General features: G+C 46.0%; 1 protein-coding gene across 1 annotated transcript in view; it reads left to right on the top strand.

Annotated features, from left to right (window-relative positions):
• The window catches only part of FRMD4A (FERM domain containing 4A), a 196,078-nt gene extending 179,452 nt beyond the window's left edge, over nt 1-16,626 (top strand). The window contains exons 18-23 of the mRNA XM_070947795.1: nt 1,039-1,095; nt 2,390-2,627; nt 4,212-4,373; nt 5,353-6,212; nt 11,314-11,413; nt 16,495-16,626. Of these exons, the coding sequence (XP_070803896.1) occupies nt 1,039-1,095; nt 2,390-2,627; nt 4,212-4,373; nt 5,353-6,212; nt 11,314-11,413; nt 16,495-16,597 (1,520 nt within the window). The 3' untranslated portion in view covers nt 16,598-16,626. The remainder of the gene's footprint in view (nt 1-1,038; nt 1,096-2,389; nt 2,628-4,211; nt 4,374-5,352; nt 6,213-11,313; nt 11,414-16,494) is intronic.
• The last annotated feature ends 454 nt before the right edge of the window (nt 16,627-17,080 follow it).

Genomic DNA, 17,080 nt, shown 5'->3' on the forward strand with positions numbered 1-17,080 from the left:
GTTATTAAACAAATAGGGGTCCTTCCATGGACTTTGCTCCTCACAGGGTCCCTTGGAAAGGTTGTAAATAACATTCCCATAACTCTGTCATGTTGTAACCGTCATCAATCCATGCTGGTCGCTAAGCATGCAAATTCTGATTATCTGATGGCAGCATTCCTGCAGTGATCATAAGAGCGAGAACTGGTCATACGGAAGGCTTTTTCAGTGCCTCGTAAGTTCGAACTGTCGCTAAACGAATGGAACTAAGTCAGGGGTTACTGGTGGTCAAATGAATGATAAATAGGCCCCTCAGTGGCTATTTATCGTCAGTGAATTTCATTGTTTAGGGGCAGTAGCCAAATTATTGATTGCATTTCCTGGAAACATTTGCTGATGAGAAATAGGACGCTGGAGAAACCGTGGAGAAATAGCTGGCCTTCCATCTTTGCTCTCCTACATCCGCTAGAGTCCCCGGGCACCGGCAAGACTTCCTAAGGCAGTTGGGAGTTAGTACAGCAACATCCAGAGGTTACCCATCAGGGGTGTGTTTCAAAAATTTTAGCAACCGGTTCTCTGCCCTGTTACTGGGTGGGTGTGGCCTACTCAGCCTTCTGCACCAGGGCGGGGGGGGTTCACCCTCCCCAGGCTCTGGAGGCTTTCCCTGAGCCTCCGGGAGGGCGAAAACAGCTTCCCCCGGCCTCCGACTTCTGGAACTTCCAAGAGGCCCGTTTTTTACCCTCCCAGAGCCTCTGCGCAGGCCCTGCTCTTACCTGGCATCCAAAATGGGCCGCGTGGAGACTCGGGTGAGGCAGGGTGGGTGGGAGGATGCAGCCAGTCCTTGCAACTACCGGTTCAGCGAACCAGATGTAAAATTAGCATCCGGTTCGCCAAAAATAGTCAAAACCGGCTGAATCCCACTCCTGTTACCCATCCTTCAGCTAATGGGATGGGTCTGAAGAAAGATAGCACATCTTTTATTATCTGACTTTTGGGGTATGAACGCCGATTCCACTTCCTTGTTGACGGGTTCTTCTCTGTGGTCTCTTGGCTTCCTAGATGGAAACATTGCCAGCGAAGATAGCTCCCTCTCGGATGCTCTTGTTCTGGAAGACGGTACGTAAAAAAAATGTCGGAGTCTTATCATCTTTTGCGTTTGATAAGAATGCTTTCGTTGCAAAAAAAAAAAATAATTAAAGCAGCGATACGTCAAAAGAATAAAAGAGGGAATCTTTATTTCCAACCACTATTCTAAACGATTAGTGCAGGGCTAAATGATTTTGGTCCAATGATCTAACTGTCTCACCCGTTTTGGCATGATCTGTATCTTGAGTTGGGTTATAGGAAGTGAAGCAGGGGCTTTTCTGCAGATCTCCTATCTGGGGGGCACTGGAGATTAGTAAAGAGTTTTAGTTTAGTTTTAGTTTACGTTATTGTCATTGCACCTTGTACAACGAAATTAGTATTATGATTGGGCTTTGTCTTCCTTAGTTTTAGGGATAGCGTGAAAATATTTGGAAGGGGGCTACTTGGAGCTGGATTCGTTTTAAATATACTCCAACTCTCTGTGTTTCAAGTAATTTTTCGATCTACTTTAATTGGCTGATCGTCATGCTCGCAAAGTCATTTTTCAAAAAGATTTTAGCTTTTAATTTGGGTGTCACTGGGGTGGGACCAGGGGTGAAATGCTCCCGGATCGGACCGGACTGCCCAATCCGGTAGCGATTTTTCCCTGTTCGGCGATCCGGTAGCGATCGCTGTCCGGGTGTCATTACTTCCTGGTTTTAACCAAGAAGTAATGTTTTTTTACCTTCTGCACATGCGCAGAAGGTTTTGCGCATGAGAAGGTGCACGCACACACATGACGGTGTATGAGCTTCCAAACCGGTAAGGAAGGTAAGTAAAGAAGGTAAGGAGTCTCTTTTTTTTATCCAAAATGACAACTTCCGTATTTTAGTTCATCCAGAAGGTGGTACGTGACGTCCGTATTTTATTTATGCGCAGGGTGTCTGTTTCCACGAGCATCAAGATCCTTTGACACCATTAAATATATCTTTGTTGACGTTTGATAAGAAAAAGAGGTGCCTTGATGGCAGTCAAGTCATTAAACGAAAGAGTTGGGATGAACGTCAGATGGGCTTAAAATGTTCTCTTCTTGTCGGAGAAGAGATGGTAGAACTGGGGGGGGGGGTGGAGTCAAGAGAGGCATCAGCCTAAAATCCTTACGTAGCCACAAAGTAAACCCAATTCCCTTTGAGTGCTGTAGGCCGTTGTCTAACTCTGACTAGGTGCTGACTGTTAGTGGAGAAGATTTCTCTGTGTAGACTTTTAGGAGTAAAATCAGTTTGATTGATCTTTCATGGGTGGTCCTTCATGCCTGACCCTTCTTCTTCTGCTGCTTCCATTCCAGAAGACTGCCCGGTTACCAGCACAATATCCCCTTTACAGTCACCTCACAAAGGGCTCCCTCCTCGGCCGCCCTTGCACAACAGGCCTCCCCCTCCACAGTCTCTGGAGGGTCTCCGGCAAATGCACTATCACAGGAATGACTACGACAAGTCCCCCATTAAGCCCAAGATGTGGAGCGAGTCTTCCTTGGATGAACCCTACGAGAAGGTGAAGAAGCGTTCTTCTCACAGCCACTCCAGGTGAGTCCAGAGCAGGAGAGGAGGGCCTTCCATCCGTCATTGGAGGACTTTACAGTGCCCTTTTGTAGAAATGAAACAAAGGCTTGACGGCACATTCCAGGGTGGTGCATAAAATTATGCATTAATGTGCCGACGGACATTCTGTAAAGCTTCTGCATACATTTCTCAGAATAACAGAGTTCCAAGGGACCTTGGAGATCTTCTAGTCCAACCCCCTGATCAAGCAGGAGACCCTATGCTATTTCAGACAAATGGTTATCTAATCTCTTCTTAAAAAGTTGTAAATATTGGAGCATTTACAACTTCTGGAGGCTAGTTGTTCCACTGGTTAATTGTTCTGCCTGTCAGGAAATTTCTCCTTAGTTCTAGGTTGCTTCTCTCCTTGATTAGTTTCCACCCATTGCTTTTTATATATAAACACGGTTATGCCTTACCCAGAGCAAAACAAAAAAATATTAATAAGCAAGGACATGTAGCATTCAGCAGCTAATACACCCAGATGTGTCCCTGTGTATACGTGCCTGCAAATATGTATATGTGTGTGGGTTTGCACATGCGTCCATGGGTGCGCATGTATGACAATCGGTTGGATGGGAGAAGAAACGAGAGGTGTACACAGACCAATTATTTCTTTCACTACCTGTTTTTAAATTACAGAATCCGTATTTTCTGTATCACTAAAAAGAGTGTAGAAAAAGTAACTAAGATGATAAGAGATATGGAGGCTAAACAAGAGGGGAGGGGAGAGGAGAGGAGAGAGGAGAGGAGAGGAGAGGAGAGGAGAGGAGAGGAGAGGAGAGGAGAGTTGGAAGGGATCTTGGAGGTCTTCTAGTCCAACCCCCTGCTTAGGCAGGAAACCCTACACCAGAGATTGGTTGTCCAATCTCTTTGTAAAAACTTCCAGTGTTGGAGCATCCACAACTTCTGGAGGCAAGTTATTCTAAGGCACCAATCTGCTCTACGTGATGATGTTCCCTTTCTCCATCCAACTACTTAGCTGGCCATATTCCTTTCATTTGACTATCCCAGCCTAGTAACCCTTGCATGATCGAGAATTTCTCATCACAAGACATTTGGAGGGAGTTATATGGCAGAAAACTCTTGTAACAGCTGTTGGGATGATACCTGGAAAATCCAAATTTTGCTACTATCTACCTGAGGGGCGCGGTGGCTCAGTGGCTGAGACGCTGAGCTTGTCGATCGAAAGTTCGGCAGTTCAGCGGTTCGAATCCCTAGTGCCGCATAACGGGGTGAGCTCCCATGACTTGTCCCAGCTTCTGCCAACCTAGCAGTTCGAAAGCATGTAAAAAATGCCAGTAGAAAAATAAGGGACCACCTTTGGTGGGAAGGTAACAACGTTCCGTGTGCCTTTGGCGTTGAGTCATGCCGGGCACATGACCACGGAGACGTCTTTGGACAGCGCTGGCTCTTCGGCTTTGAAACGGAGATGAGCATCGCTCCCTAGAGTCAGGAACGACGAGCACATATGTGTGAGGGGAACCTTTACCTTTACCTGAAGGTTGAGCGACATGTGTAAAATAAAGAGCATGTTTTGAATTCTTTGTTGTCTTTTGTCTGCATTAGTCACAAGCGGTTTCCCAGTACCGGAAGTTGTGTGGAAGGCGGAGGAAGCAACTCTCTTCAGAACAGCCCAGTGAGAAATCTTCCCCATTGGAACACACAATCCAGCATGCCATCGACACCGGATCTACGTGTACGCAGTCCCCATTATGTCCATTCCACCAGGTGAGTCCTTTTCCTCTTTCTTCTGCTGGTCTTCCGGCATAAAATCTTTTAATCCAGGTTCATAGAAACGGGGAAGAGAAGTCGTACTTGAAATGTTTTGAGATCAGCGTGGGCTGCTTCCATCCAGAGCCGTGGTGGCGCAGTGGTTAGAATGCAGCATTGCAGGCTAATTCTGCCGACTGCCGGCAGTTCGATCCTGACCAGCTCAAGGTTGACTCAACCTTCCATCCTGCCAAGGTCCATAAAATGAGGATTGTTGGGGGCAATAGGCTGACACTAAACCGCTTAGAGAGGGCTGTAAAGCACCATGAAATGGTATATAAGCGCTAGTCCGTCCTTCCTTCTTTCCTTCCTTCCTTCCTTCCTTTTTTCCTTCCTTCCTTCCTCTTATTCCCTTTCTCAATCTCCTTCTTGGTGGTGCAGTGGTTAGAATCCAGTATTGCAAGGTAACTCTGCCCACCGCTAGGAATTCAATCCTGATGGGCTCAAGGTTGACTCAGCCTTCCATCCTTCCAAGGTCCATAAAATGAGGATTGTTGCGGGCAATAGGCTGACTCTAAACCGCTTAGAGAAGGCTATAAAGCACCATGAAACGGTATATAAGTGCTATTCCTTCCTTCCTTCCTTCCTTCCTTCCTTCCTTCCTTCCTTCCTTCCTTCCTTCCTTCCTTCCTTCCTCTTATTCCCTTTCTCAATCTCCTTCTTGGTGGCGCAGTGGTTAGAATGCAGTATTGCAAGGTAACTCTGCCCACTGCTAGGAGTTCGATCCTGAGGGCTCAAGGTTGACTCAGCCTTCCATCCTTCCAAGGTCCATAAAATGAAGATTGTTGGCAGCAGTTATGCTGAATCTCTAAACCTCTTAGAGAGGGCTGTGAAGTGGTATATAAGTGCTATTGCTTTCCAGCGAGAGATTTCTCTCTGTAGTGATGTTTAAAGTCTTAATTCATTTTCCTTCTTTCTATTTCTCTGGCCTTTACAGATCGGTGGACATCAGCCCTACCAGACTGCATTGTTTAGTCCAGCACTTTAGACACCGGAGTTCTAGTTTAGAGTCACAAGGAAAGCTTCTCGGCTCGGAAAACGAGACGGGGAGCCCTGACTTCTACACCCCAAGGACTCGTAGCAGTAATGGGTCAGACCCCATGGACGACTGCTCCTCCTGTACGAGCCACTCCAGCTCCGAGCATTATTACCCAGCTCAGATGAATGCGAATTACTCCACCCTGGCAGAGGACTCGCCTTCCAAAGCTCGCGAGCGCCAGAGACAGCGGCACAAGTCAGCCGGAAACCTCGTCTGCTCCAATTCGGGAAGCATGCCCAACCTGGCTGCCGGGAACGGGAACAGCCATCATGGTGTCTACCTGCACAGCCAAAGCCAGCCTTCCTCCCAGTACAGGATCAAAGAGTACCCGCTGTACATCGAAGGGAGCTCGACACCAGTGGTGGTGCGCAGTCTCGAAAACGACCAGGAGGGACACTACAGCGTGAAAGCACAGTTTAAAACATCCAATTCATACACAGCGGGGGGCATGTTTAAGGAAAACTGGCACGGAGATGAAGTGGACTCCATCCGGTTGACTCCTTCCCGGTCTCAGATCATAAGGACTCCTTCGTTGGGGAGAGACGGTCACGAAAAGGGATCGGGGAGGGCTGGGGTCTCGGATGAACTCAGACTATGGTACCAGCGGTCCACGGCCACCCACAAAGACCATAGCCGGTTGTCGCACACAAGCTCCACTTCATCGGATAGCAGCTCCCAGTACAGTAGCTCCTCTCAAAGCACCTTCGTGGCACACAGTAAGGTAACCAGGATGCCTCCCATGTGCAAAGCAACGTCAGGTAAGCGGGAGAAATTCTGGGCCCTGGTGGCATTTAAACCAGGATGAATGAATAAATCCCGGGTCTCTCTGACTTGGGACAGGGAGATATGTCAGGGAATTGCGCAGCAGGTGTCCAAATGGAGTCAGAGACGCTGACACGAACTTGTAATTATACAGATAAATATATTTAGCATCCATATTAACAGCAGACAAGAGAGTCAGTCACATCACTCCGTCATGAGGTAAATTGTGAGGTAAATCACAGAACAGCCTACAGGGCACACAAAAGAAAACAGGCAGGGAAAAAGGGAAACTCTCCCTTTTTTCCCGCCTTTTTTCTTATGTGTGCTCTGTAGGCTGTTCTGTGATTTACCTCACAATTTACCTCATGACGGAGTGATGTGCCTCCCTGCAACCAATCATAACATAGATTGCCTCAGGAAGGAGCCTGCACTCTCCAACCAATCAACTGCGATAGTGTGTTTTGGCCCATTGTACCCTTTATTGTTCCAGCTATTAAATATCTTAACACATAGTTTCTCATGCTAATAGGATGATGATGATGATGATGATGATTTTTAAACTGGTTCACCACCCAAACTCTCAATGACTCTGGGCATCTCGCAGTTTCAGTAAAATCAATATGTCAGCCACAGGGAACCAGAACAACTCAGTGAATAGGCCAAAATAATTTCTTTATTGTCGATCACTTCTTTTACAAGAATCTCACCATTCTCTACATTCTCATGGGAAGAGGCAGATAAGGGCTTCCCTGGTCTGCCTTATGCCATTCCTCTCACAGAGCGACTCCATTTTGGCACATCTCTTTGCTCCCTTCTCTCCTTTAGCCAGCGATTCCGCCACACAATATAACATCAAAAGTAAAGTCTGTGGAGATTCCCGATCAACCAAATTGTGGTTGTCCCAAAGGTGCTTTTCCAAAAAGCAACTGGAATTTCTTGGGTTTTTTTTTTCTTCGAAAACGTTTCGCTTCTCATCCAAGAAGCTTCTTCAGTTCTGACTGAATCGTAGAGAACGGAGGGATGTAGTATATTCCTCGCAATCCTCTGGTCCACTGAGTGCTAATGACCAGATGAGTGCAAGGAATATACTAAACCCTTCTGTTCTCCACCATTCGGTCAGAAACCGAAGAAGCTCCTTGGATGAGAAGCGAAACGTCTTTAAGCAAAAACCAAGAAAATCCAGTTGCCTCTTGAAAAAAGCACCTTTGGGGCAGGCATGGCATTGTTTAATCCAAGGAACTTGTAGGGCTAACTCTGCGGGATTAAATCAGATGTTATGGGGACAGGCAGTCCCTCAATAAGCAGGCCTGTGCCATGTAAGGCTTTATAGGTGACAACCAACACCTTAAATCCCACCTAGAAACAAAGCAATGAACAGGACAACAATCTTACGGAGGCTTATTGAGGCATGCCTATCATTGCTTGTGCCATTGTATGCTGGATTAGTTGAAGCTTCTGGGTGGTCTTTCAAGGGCCCCTCCGTTGATAACGATGGGTTATCTGTCTGACTTTGGTATAAAACAGAATGTGTCGGCGTGAAGCAAGTAGCGAGTCCTTACAAAGAGGTTACTTCCTTGGATCAAACGTCAGGGGGTTGCAGAGGCCAGGCGACTTCGAATTCTGATTTTAATTCTGATCTCAAATAAACTATTCTGTCTCAGCCTCAGCTCCTACACAAAACATCGTATATCACGTAGATGATATACCCCACTCTTTAGATAAGAAACTAAGTGCTCAGAGCGGTAATTTAAAGCTAGAAGTAGATTAAAGATTGGTGCCACCGCTGTAATTAGAGTTTCTCAAATGTGTAAGAACTTGAAGCTGTTTGAAAATCACCCACCAAGAGTAATCTCCAAACATAAACAGCATCTTAGCTAATAATTACCGTTCGGTTAATACTTATATATATCCAATCTTTTATTTTTATACAACCAATCTTTTATTTTTATAACAACCAATTAGGGACTGAGCACCCCAGCTGGGGCGGAAGGAATGAGGAGGGAATAATAATAATAATAATAATAATAATAATAATAATAATAATAATAATAATAATCATCATCATCATCATCATCATCATCATCATCATCATCATCATCATCATCATCAACCTAAAATGCCCACATTAAACGTGGGAATTGGTCCACAAGCATATAGTATGTCTGGAGTTCCAGGCTGCGTTAACGGACAGATAGGATCAAGATCACGCAAAGTGTTAGTACCACTTTGCAAAGCTTTAGTAAGACCACACTTGGAGTACAGGTAGTCCTCGACTTATGACTGAGCCCAAAATTTCTGCTGCTAAATGAGACAGCGGTTAAGTGAACTTTTCCCCATATTATATGACCTTTCTGGCCACAGCTCTTAAGTAAACCGCTGCAATAGTAAATCCGGTTGTTAAGTGAATCTGGCTTCCCCCATTGATTTTGCTCATCCGAAGGTCGCAAAAGGGGATCACGTGAGCCCTAGGACTGCAACCGTCATAAATACATGCCAGTGGCCAAGCCTCCAAATTTTGATCACGTGACCTTGGGGTGGGGGGGTGCCGTAAAAGTTGTAAGTGGGAAAAACAATCATAAGTCACTTTTTCAGTGTCGTAATTTCGAACAGTCGCTAAACAAACTGTTGTAACTCGAGGACTACCTGTATTGCATCCAGTTTTGGTCGCCGTGATGTAAAAAAGACGTGGAGACTCTAGAAAAAGTGCAGAGAAGAGCAACAAAGATGATTAGGGGACTGGAGGCTAAAACATAGGAAGAACGGTTGCTGGAATTGGGTAGGTCTAGTTCGATGAAAAGAACTACCAGAGGTAACATGATAGCAGAGTTGCAATATTTGAGGGGCTGCCACAGAGAAGAGGGGGGGTCCACCTATTTTCCAAAGCACAAAGCCCCTATGTTAAACCTCCTCTGATGGGATCTTCCTTTTCTCCGTTTGGTGCACACAAAGCGTCTAAAACCACAACCACAATTGCGCATCCATCAGCCTCAATTTCACACGTACTAGCCTTTCCTTAACTGAATTTTGGCTTGCATGAACTACGACCCGGTATCTATTTAACATCATCATCTTCATTTGACGACCCCATAATCCCTTGTGGGGTGGAGTCTGGGCAAGTGAATGGAGCTAGCAGAAGGTTTTAATGGCCGGATGCCTTTCCTGTCACCAATGCGGAGTTTTGTTCAGCAGATGTATTCTCATTGTGCCCAGAGAGAGAAATATCTGCCTCAATCTAGGATCGAACTCACAGCCTCCCGATCGTGAGGCGAGAGCTCCCCCCTGTAGGGCACCACTCGGCATCGATTTAACAATTCGCACAAATTCAAATATTGCATGAATGGAACACCCGCTCGTGGCTACCCACCTGCGCTCAAACGTGTAGGATTAGGAAGTGCGACACCTTAAAATTTGAAGCTCTGGATCACTGAAGGACTTGCAGAAATCAAATATGAACTTTTTGCGACTTTTATTTAGCTTTAGAGACCTACAACCAAATTGGTGCGATCGATCGATCCAGGAGAAACTCTAGATCGGAGATCTTCAAACTTGGCAGCTTTAAGACTTGTGGACTTCAACTCCCAGAATTCTCAACTCCAGCTGGCTGGAGAATTCTGGGAGTTGAAGTCCACAAGTCTTAAAGCTGCCAAGTTTGAAGATCTCTGATCTAGGTGTTTTACATCAAGAGTTTAATGTTTTGTTTGCCCGGAAGGCAAAGAAGCTTTATTGCTTGTCCAAAGCCTCTAAAAATCCATTTCTTTGCTGATCAGATTATGCTCTACTAATTCCAGAATGCAAGGCATTCATTAAACCTTTAGTTATGCCCGTCGTAAACCCATGGGATTCCAACAGCAAGCCCTGCTGAAGAGTTTTAATATTGTCTCAGCTGCCTGAAGTTAGGAACATGGGAGATATGGCTTCTGCTAAGAATAAGCCACTTCGGCGAGACATTTGGGGCTTTTATTAAAATTGAGCAGGTGCAGAGAGAGACCCAGAAATCACATAATCAAAGCCTTTTACAAGGCAGGGGGGCTTTGAAGATAGTCCCAGCTGCCATCTTGACTTTTTTGACCTTCCCTGAGTGCATGGAATCTTCTGTTCTCCAACCATCCATCACTGATGCTTTTATTATCGCTGTGTTCCTTTGTCATTGTGAACTTTATTGTCCTATTATTTTGCTTCCGTTTACCCAATAATTTTTATTGTTGTTAAACCCCCTAGCCGCTTATCTCCATGGGGAGATAAGCGGTGAACAAATTTAACAAATAAATACACACAGGTAGTCCTTGACTTATGACCACGTTTGAACCCCAAATTTCTGTTGCTAAGTGAGACCGTTAAGTGAGAGTTTGACCTCGTTTTATGACCTTTGTTGCTACAGTTGTTAAGTGAATCCATGCGGTTGTTAAGTTAGTCACACGGTTGTTAAGTGAATCTGGCTTCCCCCCCTTGACTTTGCTGCTCAGAAGGTCGCAAAAGGGGATTGTGGGACACTGCGAACTGTCATAAATATGAGTCAGTTGCCAATCACGTAACCATGGGGACGCTGCAACGGTCGTTAAGGGTGAAAAATGTTCACTTTTTTTCAGTGCAGTTGTAACTTCAAACGGTCATTAAATGAACTGGTGTAAGTAGAGGACTATCTGTAAATAAAGGAGAGAGGTTGGAACTGCACCGGCTGTTATTTAGTTGAAACAAAGAAAGAAAGAGAGAGGGGGCGGAGAAAGAAAAGAGAGAGAGAGAGATGAAAGAAAAGGAAGGAAAGAAGGAAAGAAGGAAGAAAAAGAAAGAGAGGGAGGAGAGAGAAAGAAAAAGGAAGGAAAGGAAGGGAGGAAGGAAGGAAGGGAGGAGAGGAAGGAAGGAAGGGAGAAAGAAAGGAAGGAAGGAAAGAAGGAAGGAAGGAAGGAAGAAAGAAAGAAAGAAAGAAAGAAAGAAAGAAAGAAAGAAAGAAAGAAAGAAAGAAAGAAAGAAAGAAAGAAAGAAAGAAAGAAAGAAAGAAAGAAACTTGCCACGAGTCACTTCATATTTGGAACCCAAGTCAACAGATCCTTCGTTCATAGACAGGAGAACCTCAAGTTGATGTCTCCATTATTTTTCCAGCTGCCTTACCTCACCATCCGAGGACTTCAACCACCACACCGAGTGATTGTGGGTCGTTGACCCCCAGCTGTCCACACCACATCTTAGCTTGGCAAACTGGGTGAGTTTTGGGTCCCTTGGGAGGGGGGCAAGGAAGAGAGGGCAAGGGCTGGGCAGGGATTCCCCTTGTAAGCCCACCTGTCTGGACCAGTGGATCCTGTCTCAACCTTTTCTTCACCACGGTCCCCCTCTAAATACTTTTTGTGGCCACGGCTATGGACCCCCAAGGCTTAATTCTTTGCAGACCCCGTGACAAAATTGCACCCCCTCCCAGCGGTCCACGGACCACAGGTTGAGAAAGTCCGGTGTAGGCTACTCAGACCCTTACAATATTTTTTTTATATTTACACCATGCACTCTCTGAATTAACAGCTAGCGTCTCCGTAGACTTGTAAAGAGGAAAGGGAGGGGGGAAAAGAAAGAAACCCACCAAAATAATGTTTCAATTCGCATTTTTGTGAGCTTCACTGATTTCCACAATTGTCGCCCTGCAAAGAGCCGCAGCGTGGTGGCATCAGGCACGGATTTAGATCCACGGTGACGTTTTGAAGCAAATGGGAATATTTTGCACGCAGTACAGATGCTGCTTGGGCCATAAATCTCACGTGTCCCAGAAGGAGGGCCATCTCCTGAGTTTTTAATCGGTTATATACCATTTTGCTGGAGTTTTCCAAAGTGTGATCCAGTTCTCTGAATATTGTGATCCAGCCCATGCGCAAAGTTTCAGGAGACGGGATCTGCGTGTGAACTTTTCCAACAGTTGATCTGGGTTATATGTACAGCTGATTGCTTAAAAAAAATATAATCAAATAATAATACATGATTTTGCACTCTTGGGGAGGAAAAAAACAACCACCCAGGAATATCTGACCTCTTAAAGAGGAGAGCTTTCTTTGTTAAGACTGGGGCAGTGTTTTTCAACTTTAAGAAGCGCGAACTTCAACTTTAAGAACTTGTTAAGAAGCGTGGACTTCAACTCCCAGAATTCCCCAGCTGGGGAATTCTGGGAGTTGAAGTCCACGCTTCTTAAAGTGACTCATGTCCTAGGAACGGCATTGTCTCATCTGCCAATAAAAATAATGTCCTTTTTTTCGCTTCTTACACCCTTCCCCAATTCTTCCTGTGCAACTCCCAGCGTCCCAAACTGTCTTTGGCAAATTTTCCTCCGTCACTAACTCCCTTTTGTCTTTCTGAAATGACTCCCCAACTCATTTCCCGACGGGTGTGAATAAGCTCTTTGCGAAGTTGTGTGTCCCTGCTTTTCTTTTTTAACATGGCTGATCTGCTCTTTCTTCTCTCTTTCCTTCCTTTCTCTCTCTCTCTCTCTTTCTTTCTCTCTCTCTCTCTCTGCTTTGATTCCGCTTTGCTCAGAGATGCCAGAGGCAGCTCACCCACTATGGATGAGTCTCAATCTCCAACTCAGCCGAGTACTGATGATGATTAGAGGTATAGTGAGGGGTTTGGGGTTTTTTTTTTTCCTGCTGTAAACCCAGATTTCATCTCCGCTGTGTCGTTCTTGTCCCTTGTTCTTTGTGTCTTGGGCTTTGCACTATTTCTCTCTGGTGGGAGAGGACCTCAAAATAACGTAGGGAATTGGAGCAGAGCAGAGTTTCTTAACTTTGGCCAGTTGAAGATGGGTGGACTTCAAGTCCCAGAATTCATGGGAGGTTGGGAAATTCTGGGAAGCGAAGTTCATCCACGATGGCTGGAGAATTATGGGAGTTGAAGTCCCCCAATGCTGGCTAGAGAATTTTGAAATGCGCTCAAGCTGGCTGGAGAATTATGAGAATTGAAGTCCATCCATGCTGGCTGGAGAAATATGTGAGCTGAAGTCCACCCATGCTGGCTGGAGAATTTTGGGAGATGAAATTCACCCATCATGTTGGCTGGAGAATTATGGGAATTGAAGTCCACGCCTCTTCAAATATCCAAGGTTGAGAAAGACTGGATTAAGAGATTGCAACGCAAAAAAGCAGAAGCTCAAAGAAATGAACAGAGGTTTGGTCAGCTATATAGTCCAGAATGTTGAGCTGTACTAAGTAAGAGCGCAACAATTGAGTAAATCTTGGCTCCTGTATAGAGAAATCACAAGTTCCTTCTCTTACCCCGAGTAAACAGAATGAAGTATGCGGGATTGGGGTCCTCCTGGTGCCACAACTAAGGTCACCTAAGATTGGCAGAAAAAACCGTAGCGGGAGAAATGTCATGCGTAGCACAGGAGCAAGAGAAGTGAAAAAGGAGTCCTCCAGATTTGCTCTAACACAGTGTTTCCCAAACTTGACCCTTTGAAGATGTATGGACTTCAACTCCCAGAATTCCTCAACCAGGCATACTGGTTGGGGAATTCTGGGAACTGAAGTCCATGCATCTTAAAATAGCCAAGTTTGGGAAACACTGCTCTAACACAATGCCACAAGTGAGCCGATAGTGACACTGTTGGTGGAAGTGAACCAAACCAACTGTGAAACAGCACTCATGTATGCATGTTTCATCCTTGACGTGCATGAATTTCTCCTTGCATGCCTCTCTCCGTCCTTGCTTTCCTTTCCTTGGCGTGTCCTTCAGCTCTTACCATCTCTGGTGCTTCTCCAAGCTTGGCGGTTTTCTTGCAAGAAGTTTCATTTCCAAGCTAGGTAACGTCATTCATGTTAGCACCGATGATGTTCCCTAGTTGGGTCACGAAACGTCTGCAAAGAAGACTGCCACGCTCGTACAGCATCGAGGACCCCACCAGTCCAACCCTGAGCTACAAATATTTTTTACAACCGTCTCTCCCAAAGGCTGGATGTGCCTGTATTTATATAAGACCAAATGGGGTGGAGGAAAAAAGAGGAATAATGCACGCTGCGTTTTTCTGAAGGGGTTTCCTTAGATCAGGGGTCAGCAACCTGCGGCTCTGGAGCCGCATGTGGCTCTTTCCCCCTCTGCTGTGGCTCCCGGTCACTCAAAATATGCGTCACAACCGCCAATGAGCGACACCAGCCGGCACACGATTTATTGAGCTTTTCAATCTCCCGGTTAGGCCAACCATGGATAAATCCACGAAAAGTTTCAGAAGAAAACAGAACGTTTAATTCAACTACGTGTGCTAGTTTTGTGGCACCTCAAGAAATAAGTCAGGCACGGGAAGGGTTTTGTGGCTCCCGGTGTTTTCTTTTCTGTGGGAAACAGGTCCGAATGGCTCTTTCGAGTTTAAGGTTGCAGACCCCTGTCCTAGATGAAGGGCTGGTAGGATGGAGTCCTGGCAAGTCAAACAAGACCTCTTCCCACCCAGGAGGGGTACCGGTTACAGATGTGAGGACGATCTGGGTGCAACATCTGTCACCCCATTGATTGCCAGGGTTGGGTACCAGCATTCCATATATACCCCGTCTTGGCTTTTTCCCGCGTCTCTTTCTTAGCTTGTTTTTAAGACTGTAATTGAAAACATAAACCCTTCTAACCATGTTGGAAGTCAACTTGCTACAGGGCAAAATAGTCTGTAGAGCTTCTCCGTCATCCAGGTAACGTTTGTCCCAAAGGTGCTTATTTTTCAGGAGGCAACTGGACTTTGTTTTTTTCTTTTGAAGACGTTTCGCTTCTCATTCAAGAAGATTCTTCAGCTCTGAACGGATGGTTGGTGAATGGAAGGATTTATATGTATTCACATACCAGCTTTGTCTGCAAGGAGTATCAATCCTTCCATTTCCCCCCCTCCAGTCAGAGCTGAAGAAGCTGCTTGGATGAGAAGCGAAACGTCTTCAAAAGAAAAAGCAAGGAAGTCCAGTAGCCTCCTGAAAAAAGCACCTTTTTGAGACAGGGCGAAATCTTGATATCTGAAAATAGCTCTATTTTCAGATGCATTTCTTAGGTAGTAATTTTTTTTTTTTTTTTTTTAATGACAGTCTGGAGCTTTGCTTGGAAATGTCCACAATTTAGCGCGATCTAAGGAACATGGTCCATCCTGAGCAAGTAAATCTTCCAGGGTGATCGTAGCTACTCTTGATAATGGGCAATGTATAATAGGAATTATTGGTGGGTAGATAGTTTGAAGCAGGGGTGGGGAACTACTATGGCCCTTTGAGGACCTGTGGACTTCAACTCCCAGCATGCCTGGCTTAGGAATTCTGGGAGTTGAAGTCCACAAAGTCACCAAGGGGCCATAGTCCACCCCCCACTTCTGCTCTACACAGGGCCCAAAATGAGTGGCCACAAGTTTAGGATATATATTTAAAACAAGCTGAGAGAACGCATGGTTTAACACCTCGACGGCCTGAGCATTACAGTCATAAGTCGTGATAGGTCATCATCCTATGACCGACTCAATTTTGCAACTTTGGGGGAGGGGGCTGTTTTAAAGCAGGCGCTAGCTCCCATTGTCCGCCATAATGTTTGCTCAAAACTGGACATCAGCGCTGGTTTCCAGCAAAAACGTCATCAGTTGTATAGTCAGGACATTGCAAACGGCCATAAATGCTGAACGCCCCAAATGTGGTCACATGACCTCAGGGGGAAAAGCGGTTACTAGAACTTCAGAACTGGGTCGTAAGTAGCTTTGGAGGAGCCCATTGTAAGGTTGGTCACTGTTGTGGCCTGTCGGCCGCCGGTCCCTCCAACAGCCGAATCAGAGGAGGAGGAGGAGGTGGATGGGAGTCAGGATGAGCATCAGGGCAACCTGAGAGCTCCGAGGGGGAAGAGGGAATGGAGCTGGCAGAGAGAGAGACAGAGGCAGACTCTACGCCGTCTGTCAGCCCTCAGATGGAGAGTCAACAGCCCCCAGGTCTGGAGGTGGCTGATGAGGAAGAGGAGGAACAGCCGGATCCAGTGCCTGACGCGCAGATGCACAGAAGGCAGAGGAGAGGAGAGCAGTGGAAATCTATGGGCCGGTCCTCGGGACGAAAGAGCCACCGCTGCTAGCGAAGCCCCACCCTAGCTCTGGGGATGAAAGGCAGGGGGCGGAGATGAATAGATGTGGCAGACAACTATTCATCTCCCAGCCGGATGGACTTGTTAGCCTGCAGTGCCGACATTCCTAATAAAGGAATATTTTGAGTTTACATCAAGTTTGGGGAACTGGGTCAGAACAGCCACTAAACAATCCATCGTAAGTAGAGGACCGCCCGTAATGGACATGGACTAATGCAAAATTCCATCTTTCTGTAGGAGCTACAGCGATAGCTGCTACCTGGATTCTGCCCTTTATCCAGAACTCTCCGACGTCCAGTGGTACGGACAGGACAAAGCCAAGCCTGGAACCCTAGTCTGACCTCAGCTGTTCAGATGCATCCATGCCATTTTGGGGGAAAAAAGAAGAAAATCACCTCACTGCCTCTTCATTTGCCTTATCCAGTTGCCCGACACCAGCTTCAAGCGAAAAGCACTTTTTGGCCATCAGACAAGTGAAGATGATGATCACCGAAGGAGCAATTGTGTCAGTAGTGCAAAACACCTCTTCTTCAGTCCCAGTTCTGCACACTCGTTCCTCCCCCCACCCGACCTTTGCGGGTGTCAAGGCGAGATAATAAGGGTGGCCAATCCAAACCCTTCCTGGATTTATCCTTGTCCTTCAAGCGTGCAAAAACGTGTTCTTGGTGCGAAACGGTGAAATTGAAAATTCGGATTTGAAAGGTAAAACTCAAAGCAGTCGCGAAGAAGGGTGGCAAACGCCCCGTTTGGGTTCCAAAGCAGAACTGGCGACGCTTGGTCTCCAGAGACGAGCCGGAAGATCATCGAAGCAATTTGTGGTGGC

Source organism: Pituophis catenifer, unplaced genomic scaffold (genome assembly GCF_029215685.1).
Source record: "Pituophis catenifer annectens isolate HBS135680 unplaced genomic scaffold, rPitCat1.0.hap2 SCAF_7, whole genome shotgun sequence".
Taxonomy (NCBI): Eukaryota; Metazoa; Chordata; class Lepidosauria; order Squamata; family Colubridae; genus Pituophis; species Pituophis catenifer.